At 34.0% G+C, this 14,786-nt stretch overlaps 1 protein-coding gene across 1 annotated transcript; it reads left to right on the top strand.

Annotated features, from left to right (window-relative positions):
- Nucleotides 1–12,406: 12,406 nt before the first annotated feature.
- On the top strand, nt 12,407–13,191 carry LOC139869336 (uncharacterized). Its single transcript, XM_071857647.1, has 2 exons — nt 12,407–12,500; nt 12,623–13,191. The coding sequence occupies exons 1-2, from the start codon at nt 12,422–12,424 to the stop codon at nt 13,189–13,191; spliced, it is 648 nt and encodes a 215-aa protein (XP_071713748.1). The 5' UTR covers nt 12,407–12,421.
- The last annotated feature ends 1,595 nt before the right edge of the window (nt 13,192–14,786 follow it).

Genomic DNA, 14,786 nt, shown 5'->3' with positions numbered 1-14,786 from the left:
CGAGGTCATGAGCGTGTCACTTTCAAAATGGGTTTTCAAGCGGGATAGAGCTAAGAAAACTATGGGTTACTACTAAGGAGGTTATGGGTATTGCTCGAAAGTCAAACTAGTGTTTATCATCTTCGTTGCGTCTACGTACTTTTCTGAAATATTGAATCACAATATTGATACGTAAGCATTTATATTTTATCTTTTATAAATTAATAGTGTATCCATGTCTAGTGCTCGAGTATATATGTTTATGCATGCTTGTATACTAAATTTTGTCGTTAAACAGTTTATAATGAATCACTAATTAAATACATATACTACTGGTAAAAGGTATATGATATACATGTTTTTGGAAAGCTGACGAAAAATCAATAACTTTTCATTTAGATATCGAATAATTTTGATGAACGGATTAAAAGATATGATCAACTGAATTATGATTGACGTTAATTGAAATTGCTTTTGAATCTGCAATTAAGATTTAAACAACTTATTTACGAGATTGATAAAGTGAACTTTTAACTATTACCAACCGAGTAAATGAATCCTTATATAAGGTACGTCTCGTTTATTGAACTATTGTCAAAATTGACTTTTTGAAACGACTTTGGATAACTTTTGTATGTCGATCTCGAGCATTAGGATTGTGATACACTATGACCTGACCTAGCTTGATAGACATTTATTGACCAGCATATGTTCTCTAGGTTGAGATCTAGGATTATTTGATATTTCGAGTTTCGGTCACATTACGATGAACAACTTTATGTGCTGCTAAGGTGAGTTTCATTGCTCCCTTTTTAATTTCTTTTGCAATATATATTTTTGGGCTGAGAATACATGCAATTTATTTTAAACGCAATGGATACAAGTACATACTTAATTCTACACTGAGTTTGAACCGAAAATCCCTTAGCTTTGGTAACTAGTAGCTGCCAGTACATAGGATATGGACTGGTGGGCGCGAATAACAGTATATGGATCCATAGGGCTTGACATCCCCGTCCGAGCTAGAGCGCTAGCCTTTTAACGAACGTGTGTTATTTGAGTTTAGGACACGTTGGTTTGCGTGTATTAAAACGAATGGGGTATTTATCATTATAACGTTAAAGCTTAGTTACCAGGGTGCTCTGTTACGTAGAATCTATTGACAAACTTTTGATAAACGTTTCTGGATGAAACAACTGAAATCTTGTGATCCACTTTTATATACAGATTATACGAAACAATAAAACTATGAACTCACCAACCTTTGCGTTGACACTTGTTAGCATGTTTATTCTCAGGTTTCCTAGAAGTCTTCCGCTGTTTGCTTATATGTTAGACAAGCTACGTGCATGGAGTCTTACATGACATACTTTTCAAGGAAACATTGCATTCACCAAATCATCACCATGAATCTTATTTTGACTGCATTGTCAATGGAAGTATCATTGTAAACTATTATATTACGATGATTGTCTATATGTAGAAATCATCAGATGTCGAAAACCTTTGATTTAAATATTCATTTATGGTGTGCCTTTTCAAAAGAATGCAATGTTTACAAAACGTATCATATAGAGGTCAAATACCTCACAATGAAATCAATGAATGACGTATTGTCCATATGGATTTGGAGCGATCGTCACAATTAGTTTCATAAAATATAATTAACAAACAATACAAGCAATTTTTACATAGAACATAAAAGTACAAGCACACTATAATACATATAATACACAACATGATTACAACTCCCTAATCTGAATCACTGGTTTCTTCTTCTTCGGACTTGGTTTGCTTTCCTAATTTTCCAGGGATATATGGTGTTCCTCTAATACGAGGCGTCGTTTTCCACAATGGTTTAGAAAAACCTGGTGGTTTAGAGGTTCCCGGGATATTGTTACACTTTAGGAAATACGGATGTTGCCGATACATATAAAGCTCATCGGGGTTAGAATCGGGTTTCTCTATTTTTATACCTTTTCCCATATTATTTTCTTTCGCTATATTAAATTGGGTCGAGGTGATTTCTATAACATCATCAGAATCCTCACCGGGATCCGATTCATCGAAAAATTGGTAATCTTCCCAATATTTTGCTTCCTCGGCAGAAACACCATTGACCATTTTTAACTTTGGTCCGTTGGTTGAGGATTTTCTTTTATTTAAATGATTTACTGTAGGTATCACTATTTCTTCCTCCGGAACCTCTTCTTCTTCTGGTTCCTCCTCTTTCCATTCTTCCTCTTCTGGTTCCTCTTCTTCCGGTTCCTCCTCTTCCGGTTCCTCTTCGGGAATTTGTGAATCTTCCCAAAATGTATTCGACTCTTCATTATTATTAGGTGAATCAATGGGATTTATACTAGAGGTAGACATCTATCACATAATATCAAACACATTAAGAGGTTAATATATCACATAATATTTACATGTTAATAATATATAGTTTCCAACAAAAGTGTTAAGCAATCGTTTTTTTTAAGAAAACACGGTCGAAGTCCAGGCTCACTAATGTATCCTAACAAACTCAATAAGACACATTAATGCAAATTTCTGGTTCTCTAAGACCAACGCTCGGATACCAACTGAAATGTCCCGTTCATATTGATTATAAACGTTCCATATTAATTGATTTCGTCGCGAGGTTTTGACCTCTATATGAGACGTTTTTCAAAGACTGCATTCATTTTTTAAAACAAGCATAACCTTTATTTTATCGATAAAGGTTTAAAAAGCATTACGTAGATTATCAAATAATGATAATCTAAAACATACTGTTTACACACGACCATTACATAATGGTTTACATTAAGAATATATTACATAAAAAATAAGTTTCTTGAATGCAGTTTTTACACAATATCATACAAGCATGGACTCCAAATCTTGTCCTTATTTTAGTATGCAACTGCGGAAGCTCTTAATAATCACCTGAGAATAAACATGCTTAAAACGTCAACAAAAATGTTGGTGAGTTATAGGTTTAACCTATATATTTATCAAATCGCAATAATAGACCACAAGATTTCATATTTCAATATACATCCCATACATAGAGATAAAAATCATTCATATGGTGAACACCTGGTAACCGACATTAACAAGATGCATATAAGAATATCCCCTATCATTCCAGGAAATCCTTCGGACATGATATAAACAAATTCGAAGTACTAAAGCATCCGGTACTTTGGATGGGGTTCGTTAGGCCCAATAGATCTATCTTTAGGATTCGCGTCAATTAGTAGATCGGTTTACTAATTCTTAGGTTACCAAGCAAAAGGGGCATATTCAGCTTCGATCATTCAACCATATAATGTAGTTTCATTTACTTGTGTCTATTTCGTAAAATATTTATAAAACTGCATGTATTCTCATCTCAAAATATTAGATTTTAAAAGTGGGACTATAACTCACTTTCACAGATTTTCACTTCGTCGGGAAGTAAGACTTGGCCACTGGTCGATTCACGAACCTATACAAATATGTACATATATATCAAAGTATGCTCAAAATATATTTACAATATTTTTTAATACGTTATAACGTTTTAATCTTATTAAGTCTGCTGTCCTAGTTAATAACCTACAACTAGTTGTCCATAGTTAGATGTACAGAAATAAATATAAATTATCTTGGATCAATCCACGACCCAGTGTATACAAGCCTCAGGCTAGATCACAACTCAAACTATATATATTATTTTGGAATCAACCTCAACCCTGTATAGCTAACTTCAACATTACTGCATATAGAGTGTCTATAGTTGTTCCAAAATATATTATATAGATGGGTCGATATGATATGTCAAAACATTGTATACGTGTCTATGGTATCCCAAGATTACATAATATATATTAGAATACATGAATAATACAATATAAGTTTGTTAAGTTATGATTTGTATAGAATTGTTACAATATTTCTCGTAGCTACAACAATCAAAAAATATCCAATCTTGTTTTACCCATAACTTCTTCGTTTTAAATCCGTTTTGAGTGAATAAAATTGCTATGGTTTCATATTGAACTCTATTTTATGAATATATACAGAAAAAGTATAGGTTTATAGTCAAAAATATAAGTTACAAGTCATTTTTGTAAGAGGTAGTCAATTTAGTCGAAAGAACGACGTCTTGATGACCATTTTGAAAAACATACTTCCACTTTGAGTTTAACCATGATTTTTGAATATAGTTTCATGTTCATAAGAAAAATCATTTTCCCAGAAGAACAACTTTTAAATCAAAGTTTATCATAGTTTTTAATTATCAAACCCAAAACAGCCCGCGGTGTTACTACGACGGCGTATGTCCGGTTTTACGGTGTTTTTCGTGTTTCCAGGTTTTAAATCATTAAGTTAGCATATCATATAGATATAGAACATGTGTTTAGTTGATTTTAAAAGTCAAGTTAGAAGGATTAACTTTATTTGCGAACAAGTTTAGAATTAACTAAACTATGTTCTAGTGATTACAAGTTTAAATCTTCAAATAAGATAGTTTTATATGTATGAATCGAATGATGTTATGAACATCATTACTACCTTAAGTTTAGTAGGTAAACCTACTGGAAGTGACAAGAAATGATCTAGCTTCAAAGGATCTTGGATGGCTTGAAAGTTCTTGAAGTAGGATCATGACACAAAAACAAGTTCAAGTAAGATTTTTACTCGAATTTAGATAGTTTATAGTTATAGAAATTGAATCAAAGTTTGAATATGATTGTTACCTTGAATAAGAAAGATAACCTACTGTAAATAACAAAGGTTTCTTGATCTTAGATGATTACTTGGAATGGATTAGAAAGCTTGGATGTAAACTAGTAAACTTGAAAGGATTTTTGAAGTGTTCTTGAAGTGTTCTTCCTAAGATGATTATAGCTTGATTCTTGAAGTAATTTTTGATGAAGATGATGATTAGCTACTGGAAAAATTCGTTCATAAGTGTGTGTGTGTGTGTGTTGAGAGAGAATTAGAAAGAGAATTGGAAGTGAAATGGAGTGAATGATGAGTGGTAAGTGGTGAGTGGGGTTAAAAGGAGTTCTAGTTAGTTGATTAGTTCATGGTAGAAGTTAAAATTGATTAGTCATACATGACATAATCAAGAGTGGAATCCCATGCTAGTTCCTATTGGTATATAGCCACAGTAAGTACGTCTAGAAGCTGTGTATAATACGAGTATGAATACGATTAGAATTCTTGATGAAAAAAGAATGGGAATGTAACTGTACCCATTTTTGTTAAGTATTAGTGTTTTGATATATGTCTTGAAGTCTTCCAAAAGTATATTAATACATCTAAATACACTACATGTATATACATTTTAACTGAGTCGTTAAGTCATCGTTAGTCGTTACATGTAAGTGTTGTTTTGAAACCTTTAAGTTAACAATCTCATTTAATGTTGTTAACCCATTGTTTATTATATCTAATGAGATGTTAAATTATTATCTTATCATGATATTATGATATATTAATATATCTTAATATGATATATATACATTTAAATGTCGTTACAACGATAATCGTTACATATATGTCTCGTTTCGAAATCCTTAAGTTAGTAGTCTTGTTTTTATGTATATAACTCATTGTTAATATACTTATGGAGATACTCACTTATCATAATCTCATGTTAATTATATGTATATCCATATATATATATCGTCATGTCGTTTTTACAAGTTTTAACGTTCGTGAATCGCCGGTCAACTTGGGTGGTCAATTGTCTACATGAAACTCATTTCAAATAATCAAGTCTTAACAAGTTTGATTGCTTAACATGTTGGAAACATTTAATCATGTAAAAAATCAATTTCATTTAATATATATAAACATGGAAAAGTTCGGGTCACTACAATAAGGTGAGCGCGCCGTGCACTATGCCAGCGACAGAATTCTGCTTTTTCTATTTGTGGGTTTAATGAAGGGCTTTTTGGTTTTTTCACTTGAGTCCGGATCTCAGGCCATATCAGCTGGTTTGGATCCACTTTTGGATCATATTTCACATCCACAAACACTCTCAACTATCTAGAGAGAGAGGGAGAGTTCTAGAGAGAGAATTAGGGTTTTGGTGAAGAAGAAGCTCGAATTGATCAAAAGCCCGAGTGTTAAAATTGTTCACCTCGTTCCTAGCTACGTTTTGGTTGTTGTGGTAAGTTCTAACTCCGAATTTCATTGTTTGATTTGATATTCAAAGTTAGAGTTTGAACTTGATTTGTAGAGAAACCCATTTAAACTCTTGAAGTGAGTTTATTGATGCTAGTAATCGGGTTATTGGTTGTTGTTGGTGGGTTTTGGGTTGGTGAACAAATTGGCGATGATTAAAACTTGTAATTGGGTTTAATCACTAGGTTTAGTGATTATGGAAGTGTTGGAACTCATTTAGAGTGTTTGAAAGACTAATTTTGAAATGAGTCAAAATTAGGGTTTATGGATGATTTTGAGAATTTTAAGTGTTTAACACTTATGATTGGGTTAAATTGGCATATTAGGACCATTGTCACTAGTGTTAGTGATTATTGGTTAGTTTGGGCGCGATTTGTGTTTGTAAGTGCAATTGGTCGAATTTGCACTAAGTGTCGAATTGAGTTGGTTTGTAAATCCACTCTAAGTGTGTTGTTGTATTTGCGATAATGGAATAGGTACATTCCATCGGCGAGTTGCGGATTATTCAATAGCATTCATCAAGGCGACAAGGTGAGTGTTAATATCCTATGTGCATATGTATGTGTAGGATGGGTGCGGGTCGGGTGAAGTGGTTCTTGGTTATAGAGCTCACATCACGCATAGGTGGATTTGATGGACTTGTGTATATGTCCAATTGGCATGGTTGTGCAGTTTGGTTGACCACCTTTGGCGAGGTGTACACTTGTGTGTACGATATCACATGTATTGTGATGTGGATTTATATAACCCCAATGGCTAAGGGTTGATATTGAGTTGGAGAAGTGGGTCACGTGTGGATGCTGATTCACGATGACGCGTGTAGTTCGGTCATCTTATTGAGGTAGTGATCTCGTGTGGTTGCGGATTCACTAAGGCTCGTGTAGTTCGGCCAACCTCGATGTTATTGTGGTAATGAAGATAGTAGTCTCGTGTGGACGCGGATTTACTAAGGCTCGTGTAGTTCGGCCAATCTTCATTGTGGTGTTTGGTTTTCGGTATTGGGTTAAGGGGTTAACCTTGGGCGTTTATATATTGATGTATATATATATATATATATATTAACGTATTGTTGTGATGTAGCTAACCCTCCGGGTGTAGCTTATTTGGCGTTGTTCACATCGTCGTTGGTGAACTTACTTTATTGTAGATGTTATTAGCTTGTTGCTTAGTGTACGTACGGTATGCTTAGATTAGCTTGCCTTTATGCTTTGATGCTCCGGTATGTGTTATTTGATTATTTGTGTGGCGTGTCCATTTTATGCATATATATGTATGTAGTATATTCTCACTCACTAAGCCAGTGGCGGATCTTGAAATATACTACTGAGAGGGTGAAAATCGTTTCATCGTAGATCAAAACGCATAAAATATACATATAAAGAGTTCATACATATACTGTGAAATAAGACAAAGACATAGACGTTAATGCAAAAAAGAAATTACAACTCGGCTCGACGACCTTTCAGGTCTTTTAAAGTTACTTATGATAGATTCTGAATAATTTACTGATTTTATTAACAAAAAATAAAAGAGATGACTTGAGTGAAAAAAAAAAACTTACGCAAGAAATCTTAATGGAAAGAAGATGAAAAGGCTTGTGACTTGTGAAGTTGGGAGATGTACGCTCAGTTAGGTTTTCTTATTTGGGTTATTAGTTTTTTTTTCTCGATTTTTTTAAAAGGGCTATTATAAACTTTAGGAAGGGCTAATATATAAAAGTTTTATGTTTTTGTACTTATATAATATTAAACCTCTACTAGTTATGAAAACGGCTGGAGGGGCTAGCACCCTGCCACGCCTCCCTTGAAGGTCCGCCATTGCACTAAGCTTTAGCTTACCCTCTCGTTGTTTACATTTTTATAGATTTGCATGGATGCGGTGGCTCGGGTAAGCGTGGGAACTAGTGGACTCTCGTAGTTGCTTAGAAGACGTGCTTTTGGATTGATTAGGATTGGGTAGCGTATCCCCAATCACCATGCTCGGTATTTATTTTGTGTTGAAATCATGTGGTCGAAAACTTGTATTTTGTACGAAAGTCGTAAAACGGCCGATGTGGGCCCGGTGTCGTAAAACTTATTTTATTATGAAAACGTGTGAGTTTTACTTAGTATAATGTGTTGTGAAAACCGTTTCGTCTAAAGGTGTCGGGAAGTGGTAGATCATTAAACGAACAATGGAAAAATCCGGACAGAACTGACCAGGCTCTGTGCGCGCCGCGCACAGAGAGGGTTGCGCGCCGCGCACCCTAACTGTATAAAAAAAAAATTCATTCTTGCGTATTTGGTTGGATAACAGGATGGGTCGTTACATGGAATTTTGAAGAGGACATCAATTATAGGGAAGTGGTTCTAGCGCTTTTTAGCAATGAAGATGGTGTTAGCTCGTCGGAGTTTTGTGGCATTGGCGTCGGTGGTTGTGAGGTTAAGGATTCTTTCAGACTTTCAGTGGGGTTGGCATCACGGGGTTTTTCTAGTCAGTTATGAAAGTGTTCGAGCTTATTAATTCCAATCTGATCTTAAATCAAAAAAGGGAGAAAAATCCATGGCACTGAATTTAGGAAATTCTACCTGGACGGTTTGTGAGTTATTTGTTGGCGGTTTCGTGTTTGTAGGTTTCTTTCTTTGCTCGTTGTGGTAGATGGATCTTGATCTCCTTATTGCGGGGTTGATTGTTTGCACTCTTTTTGCCGAGTTACGATTTTTTGTTGCTTTGTTGTTAGTTATCGCTTTGTTGTGTCGTTGGCTCTTTACTTAGTTGTTTTGTTTTTTTGCTAGTTTGTTTCACTTTGTGCTTGTGATGTTTGTTTGTTCGTGTTGGCTAGCATTGCCGGCTATAGTTGTTGTAATTTTTCTTTTTTTTTAATATATAAAGTTCGTAGTTTTTTTTTTTTTTAAAACACTATAATAATAATAATAATAATAATAATAATAATAATAATAATAATAATAATAATAATAATAATAATAATAATAATAATAATCAACTCGATCCAATAACAAAATCGGTGATGAATTCTCGAATTTTTTTGAGATGGAAAGGAATGGGGAGGAAATGATTGGGAGGGAAACGTTCTAAGAGTAAATTGTTATGGGTACTTTTCACCCAAATTTGAGCGTATTAAAAGGGAAAGTATTTAATTAATCTATGTGTGACTAATTAAATGGATAATAGTGCCGGGTTAATTGTATAATGTATTATGTATGAAACCGATGTGTATATTATCTTATAGTTTTCAAATGGATTGATGGGTTCAAACGTTACGAGCACCCTGATTTTCGAATTCTTGAAATGTGTAATATACTAATGTGAAAATTCAAACATTTCCATTTATGCGTTGGTTTGATTGTTTGTTTATCTTTTAGTAATCGAGGATAACACTAAAATTGGAAGGGGGGGGGGGGGTGATTTGTTGGTGATTTTAGTGTGATCCAACATAATCAATGTTTTGGTTTATTGGATTACTTGATTGAGAGTGGAAGTGATTGTTTTGATACTCTACACGAATCCGGGAAGTGGTTCGTAAAGAGTTAGAACAATCACTTAGTGTATAATTGAACTTGGATGGAAAATTTAGAGCAAAACAAGAAAATATCAAAGTCCTGTTGTAAGCCGCGTTGCGGCTATTAGGGCCACGCCGCTGGTCAATGAGTATTTTGAGTTTAAAACTTTTTAATTGATTTTGATATTTGTTGAAGCTTTAAGCCGCGGCGCGCCTCAGCTTGCCGCGACGCGGTCCAAAGGGTGAACTGGTTACCGAGGAAATTAGCAAAGTTGGTCCAAAACGTGGCTTAAAGCGTGGGAACTGAACTGGTGCCTTTTTGACCCAAAAGGCATGTTGGTCCAAAACGTTGCTTGTCATTTCCTGGTCAGTTTGAGACGGTTTTAAACATTAAATACACATGTTTAGACACCAAATAAGTGGTGTTGGTTCCCAAGAGTTGTACCGTTTCATTATGGTTATATTTGAAAGGTTGTGACTCTTCATTCACACCTTTTGATCAACTATAAATAGAAGTCTCCTTCATTTGAAAAAAAGGTTCCAGATTTTTTCCTTCTCTTACACTCTCAACATATTAACAAACATTTTCTACATTATACTTTTGCAAGAACAACTTTTCTTGGTCTAGAAAAGATTGTTGAACTAGTCTTATCCCAATATTGATTTCGTGCAACCCAAGACCAATATGGGCGAAATACTTTATTGAGAAAGTGTTTCATGATTCTAGTTTCAGTCCGGTAACATTATCCTATTGAGCAATCCATATTCCTAACAGTAACAACCCAACGTTAATGATGTATACATTAACATTTTACTTTTAATGATTGACACAACGTTTTAGCATCTATATGTATTTAGACAACATGAGTTTATAAACGTACGCATATTGTATCAAATGACCGACAAACAATAATGAAGTAAGTGTTGTTTCACAAGTGCAAATAAATAACTGTATAACGTAACTATGATTTGACAATTGTAAAGCTTAAATTTTCATCCTAAAACATTTTTAAGGACCTTCCAATATTCATAATCACATTTTTAACACATATCAAAATTGAACGTAGTTTTAAATCTTTGAAAATTTTCTAAGTAAATGTGATAAACAATTAAGTGTTGAATTTCTTAACAAACGAAAGTACAATTGTTAGAAAAAAATTTAGCTCACTAAGTCCCACTACGAGATGTTATCTTCTAGCACATATGTTAGATATTAATGTATACATTATACATTATACATTATACATTATACATTAATTAAATGTGTTTATTTGTGAACTTGTTTACATAATTTTTGGTCAGAAAATACATAAATCAAAATAAAATGATGCAAAGGTCTAAATGAGATACAACTGATTCAAACCGATGTCTGATTAATTGAGAGATCATGTGATTTCTTGATACATTCGTTGACATTGACCCTGTACAAACACTATACGAAAAGTGAATACCAACCTTTCATCCATACGATGAAGAAAAAATATGAGGCCGGTGGAAGCATGACTGAATATAAAATACGTAAAACAGAGACACGGAATATATATTACTACTTATTTTACAAGTCAAATCTCCATAAGTATTGAGTATTGTATTTATAGACTTCTTCCTACATGCAGTGGCGGATGCAGGATTTATTTTCACCGGGGGCAACAAAAAAAATAATAAAACCGTGGCAATTTTTTGGGGTAAAATATGGAGGTTTTGGGACAAAAAATTGAATGTTTTTAGGCAAATTATGGAGGTTTTAAGGCAAAATTTGAAAGTTTGTGGGGAAACTTTGAAGGTTTTGGGGCAAAATATATAGGTTTTGGGGCAAAAAAAAAAAAAGAATTCTACAGGAGGTAAAGTCGAAAAATCCAAAATTTTTACACTAAAAATTGAAAATCCACTAGAGACGAACTCCCCGGTCCCCACATAAATCCGCCCCTGCCTACATGTAAATTGTTTCACATTATCAATGTGAGATGCAAAATGTAAAGGATGTTTGGCTCACATAGGAGGTGAGAAACAAATGTAATAGACTAAGATCATCTTATATCAAGTGCATTATTGCATAAACGTATGGTGCTAGTATTACTATTTTGTGTATAAATCTTAAAATTTTAACTAAGAATTATTATCCTTCGAGTCAAATAATAAAAAGTTATGATAGTGCTCGTGCAGCTCGGTTTGTGTAGTTAGGCTCGTGTTTGAACATAAACGAGCATACAAACTATTCGAATCATATATGCTCGAGTAAATCGTTCAATTATTAAACGAGATTTCGAGCGATCCGAGTCGGATAATAACTTTTTTATACTTGGCTCGTGAAACTAATCGAAGAATTTTTTTTGTTCAAATTCGACTCGCGTTCGAAATCATTAAAGTTTGAATTCAAAATAAACAAGCTGAAACTCAAATATCTCACTAAAAAGCTCGATTCGTTAACGCCACTAGCTACCACCTATACATTGAAACCCAAGCCAATCACCACAAATGCCATCCGTATATGTTTTATTATTTCTACAGAAGGAATAAAGGTTTAGTTAACTGCCCGTCAAGGCAAAATAACGAATTATTCTCATTACATTAGAAGAACAAGAGCTCCAAGCAATGAATCTATTCGTTTGCTCCACATAACTTGCATCTAATCCTATTATATATATATATATATATATATATATATATATATATATATATATATATATATATATATATATATATATATATACACACACACACACACACACATACAAATACATCTCTCCCTTGCTCCCATCATCTCTAAATATTTGAAGAATGGATTTAAACCTTAAGGATCCCGTTTTCACAATTCAACAAACAGACTCGAGTTTCATCCTCACATCCCACCTTAAAGGTATGTTAATTTCCTTATATTGGGTCAATGTTTTATGATATCAATTACAAAAATGTGACACATATCAGTAGATCAAAATATCAATTGTTTATTGGTTTATATATATGGTTAATTGTATGTAGGCTATGGAAGGAGAGACATAAACATTGAGATAAACGAGGATGGCAGTAGAATCAGAGTAAGTGGTGAACAAGTGGAAACGATGAGGCCGAGGTTTTCCAAAATATTTACAATTCCAGAGGGAGTGGTTTTGGCAAAAGTCAAGGCCAAGTTCGACCAAGACAAATCAAACATCACCATTCGAATGCCAAAATCAGTAAAAGGGATTACTAAATTCGGGGTTCGGGAACTGAAAGACAATACTGAAAATTTTGGCAAAGGAGTCTTAACAACGCAAGAAAATGGACCAGAAATTATGCAGGAGGGATCAAACCATTTGAAGCAAGATGTAACACAAAATGGAAAACATTCTAAAATATGGTCAGAAAACCATGAAGCCAGGCATGAAAAACAGAAAAAAGTAGAAAGTTTGGAAGACGAGAATCTTACACAAGAATCAAAACCTCCTGCTGAAAAGAGTTTGATGATGACTACTCCTGTTATAGCCGGATCGGCGTTGTTTATGTCTCTTATTGTCATTGTTTTTAACTTTATTCGGTCTAAAAATGGATCAAAACAGAAAAAGTATTAGCTTAACTTTAGTTTCTGCCAAAAACAAATTTTATTAATTGCTTCTTGAATGAATTTTGTGACATTAAATATATATGGAACTCGTTTAAAGTATAATGGACTAACTAGTGAAATGACCCGTGAAACCACGGGTTCATTTAAACGAAACAATTTAATGATATGTTTTAGACAAAATTTCATTCATCGTCCCTGAACTATACATCAAATTTGACTCCTCGTCCTTTTTCTTTTTTTAGTGCATCCCTCGTCCCTAATGTATCACAATTCTACATCCCTCGTCCTTTTTAGGGACGAGGGATGTAGAATTGACAGAAAGAAAAAGGACGAGGAATCAAGAAAAAGGACGATGGATGTAGAATTGTGATACATTAGGGACGGGGGATGCACAAAAAAAAAGGGACGAGGAGTCAAATTTGATGTATAGTTCAGGGACGAGGAATGAAATTTTATCTATGTTTTAGGTATTAAGTGAACGTAAATGCTAAAGTCATTTAGTTTAATGTCCCGTAAAACCACATAGTCCGACTAAGAAACTCGTCAGCTGAATATTTCTTCAAAAACTAAAATAAATATTAAACAATCCACATCCAATCATAAAAGATAATATTGGTTGTCATTTATTTTAAAAGTGTAATTAAAATATAAATTTAGAATTGGTTTCCTTCTCCTAACTTTTATACCTTCTCGTACTCAATTCAAAAATAAATTAATTAAAATAATTCAAAATTATTTAATTTTAATAATTAAAATAATTATTAATAAGATTTAATATTAATAATTAATTAATAAAATTTAATTTTAATTTAAAATTATTAGATTAATGACATCACCCACTTTGCTTAGATTTTTTTCTTTTTATTTTTGATTTTTTCTTAACAAGGGAATTAGCCTAATAATGACATCATCATTATAGCATTTTAATAGAAACTATAGATGGTTACAACTTGTTCACTGTTTTTTTTCTTTTAATTCATTCAAAAATTATCTACACATCTTGTTTGTTACAACTTGTTCTTTGTCCTTCTCTTAAGAGGTTCCCACCTAATAACCCTTTTCTCTCACTGCCGTTTTGTAAGCTCGTCGGTGCTCCTCCTTCCGGCCTCCGGCATCTCGCTGGAGGGCCAATGTGCTATTTTTTACGCTTCCTTTTCGTTTTTCCTCTGGTCTGACGGCATCTCTTTCCGGCGGTTTGAGGTGGCGCCGGTTACTTTTTGGTGTTTTTCGGCGACACAGGTGGCGAGTGCCTTGTGCACTCTGTGTTTATGGGCTCCGTTAGGTAACTATCCTCTCTGTCTTTTTCTTTATATATGCTTTCTCCGGTCGGGTGTTGGTCCTTCTTTTCCGGCTACTTTCAGCCTCCACCTGATGTTCTCAGGCGACGATCTCATGGTGAGATCTGAGAAATAGGGTGTGTAAGTTGTGTTTTGTCTAAGTCATCGTTTTTCCCCTTCCGGTTGTCAGATCTTGGGCGTCGGAGCTTTTGCTCCAGCGGTTTTTTTTACCGGAATCGTTACCGGTTTTTTGTTTGGTTTGTTTCCTTATACGGCTGTCCTATTATTCTGAAAATGGCGGGGGTATTCTTCTTGACTGCTGTTG

This window comes from Rutidosis leptorrhynchoides, chromosome 9 (genome assembly GCF_046630445.1).
Source record: "Rutidosis leptorrhynchoides isolate AG116_Rl617_1_P2 chromosome 9, CSIRO_AGI_Rlap_v1, whole genome shotgun sequence".
Taxonomy (NCBI): Eukaryota; Viridiplantae; Streptophyta; class Magnoliopsida; order Asterales; family Asteraceae; genus Rutidosis; species Rutidosis leptorrhynchoides.
This window is presented reverse-complemented; position numbering and strand designations above follow the sequence as displayed.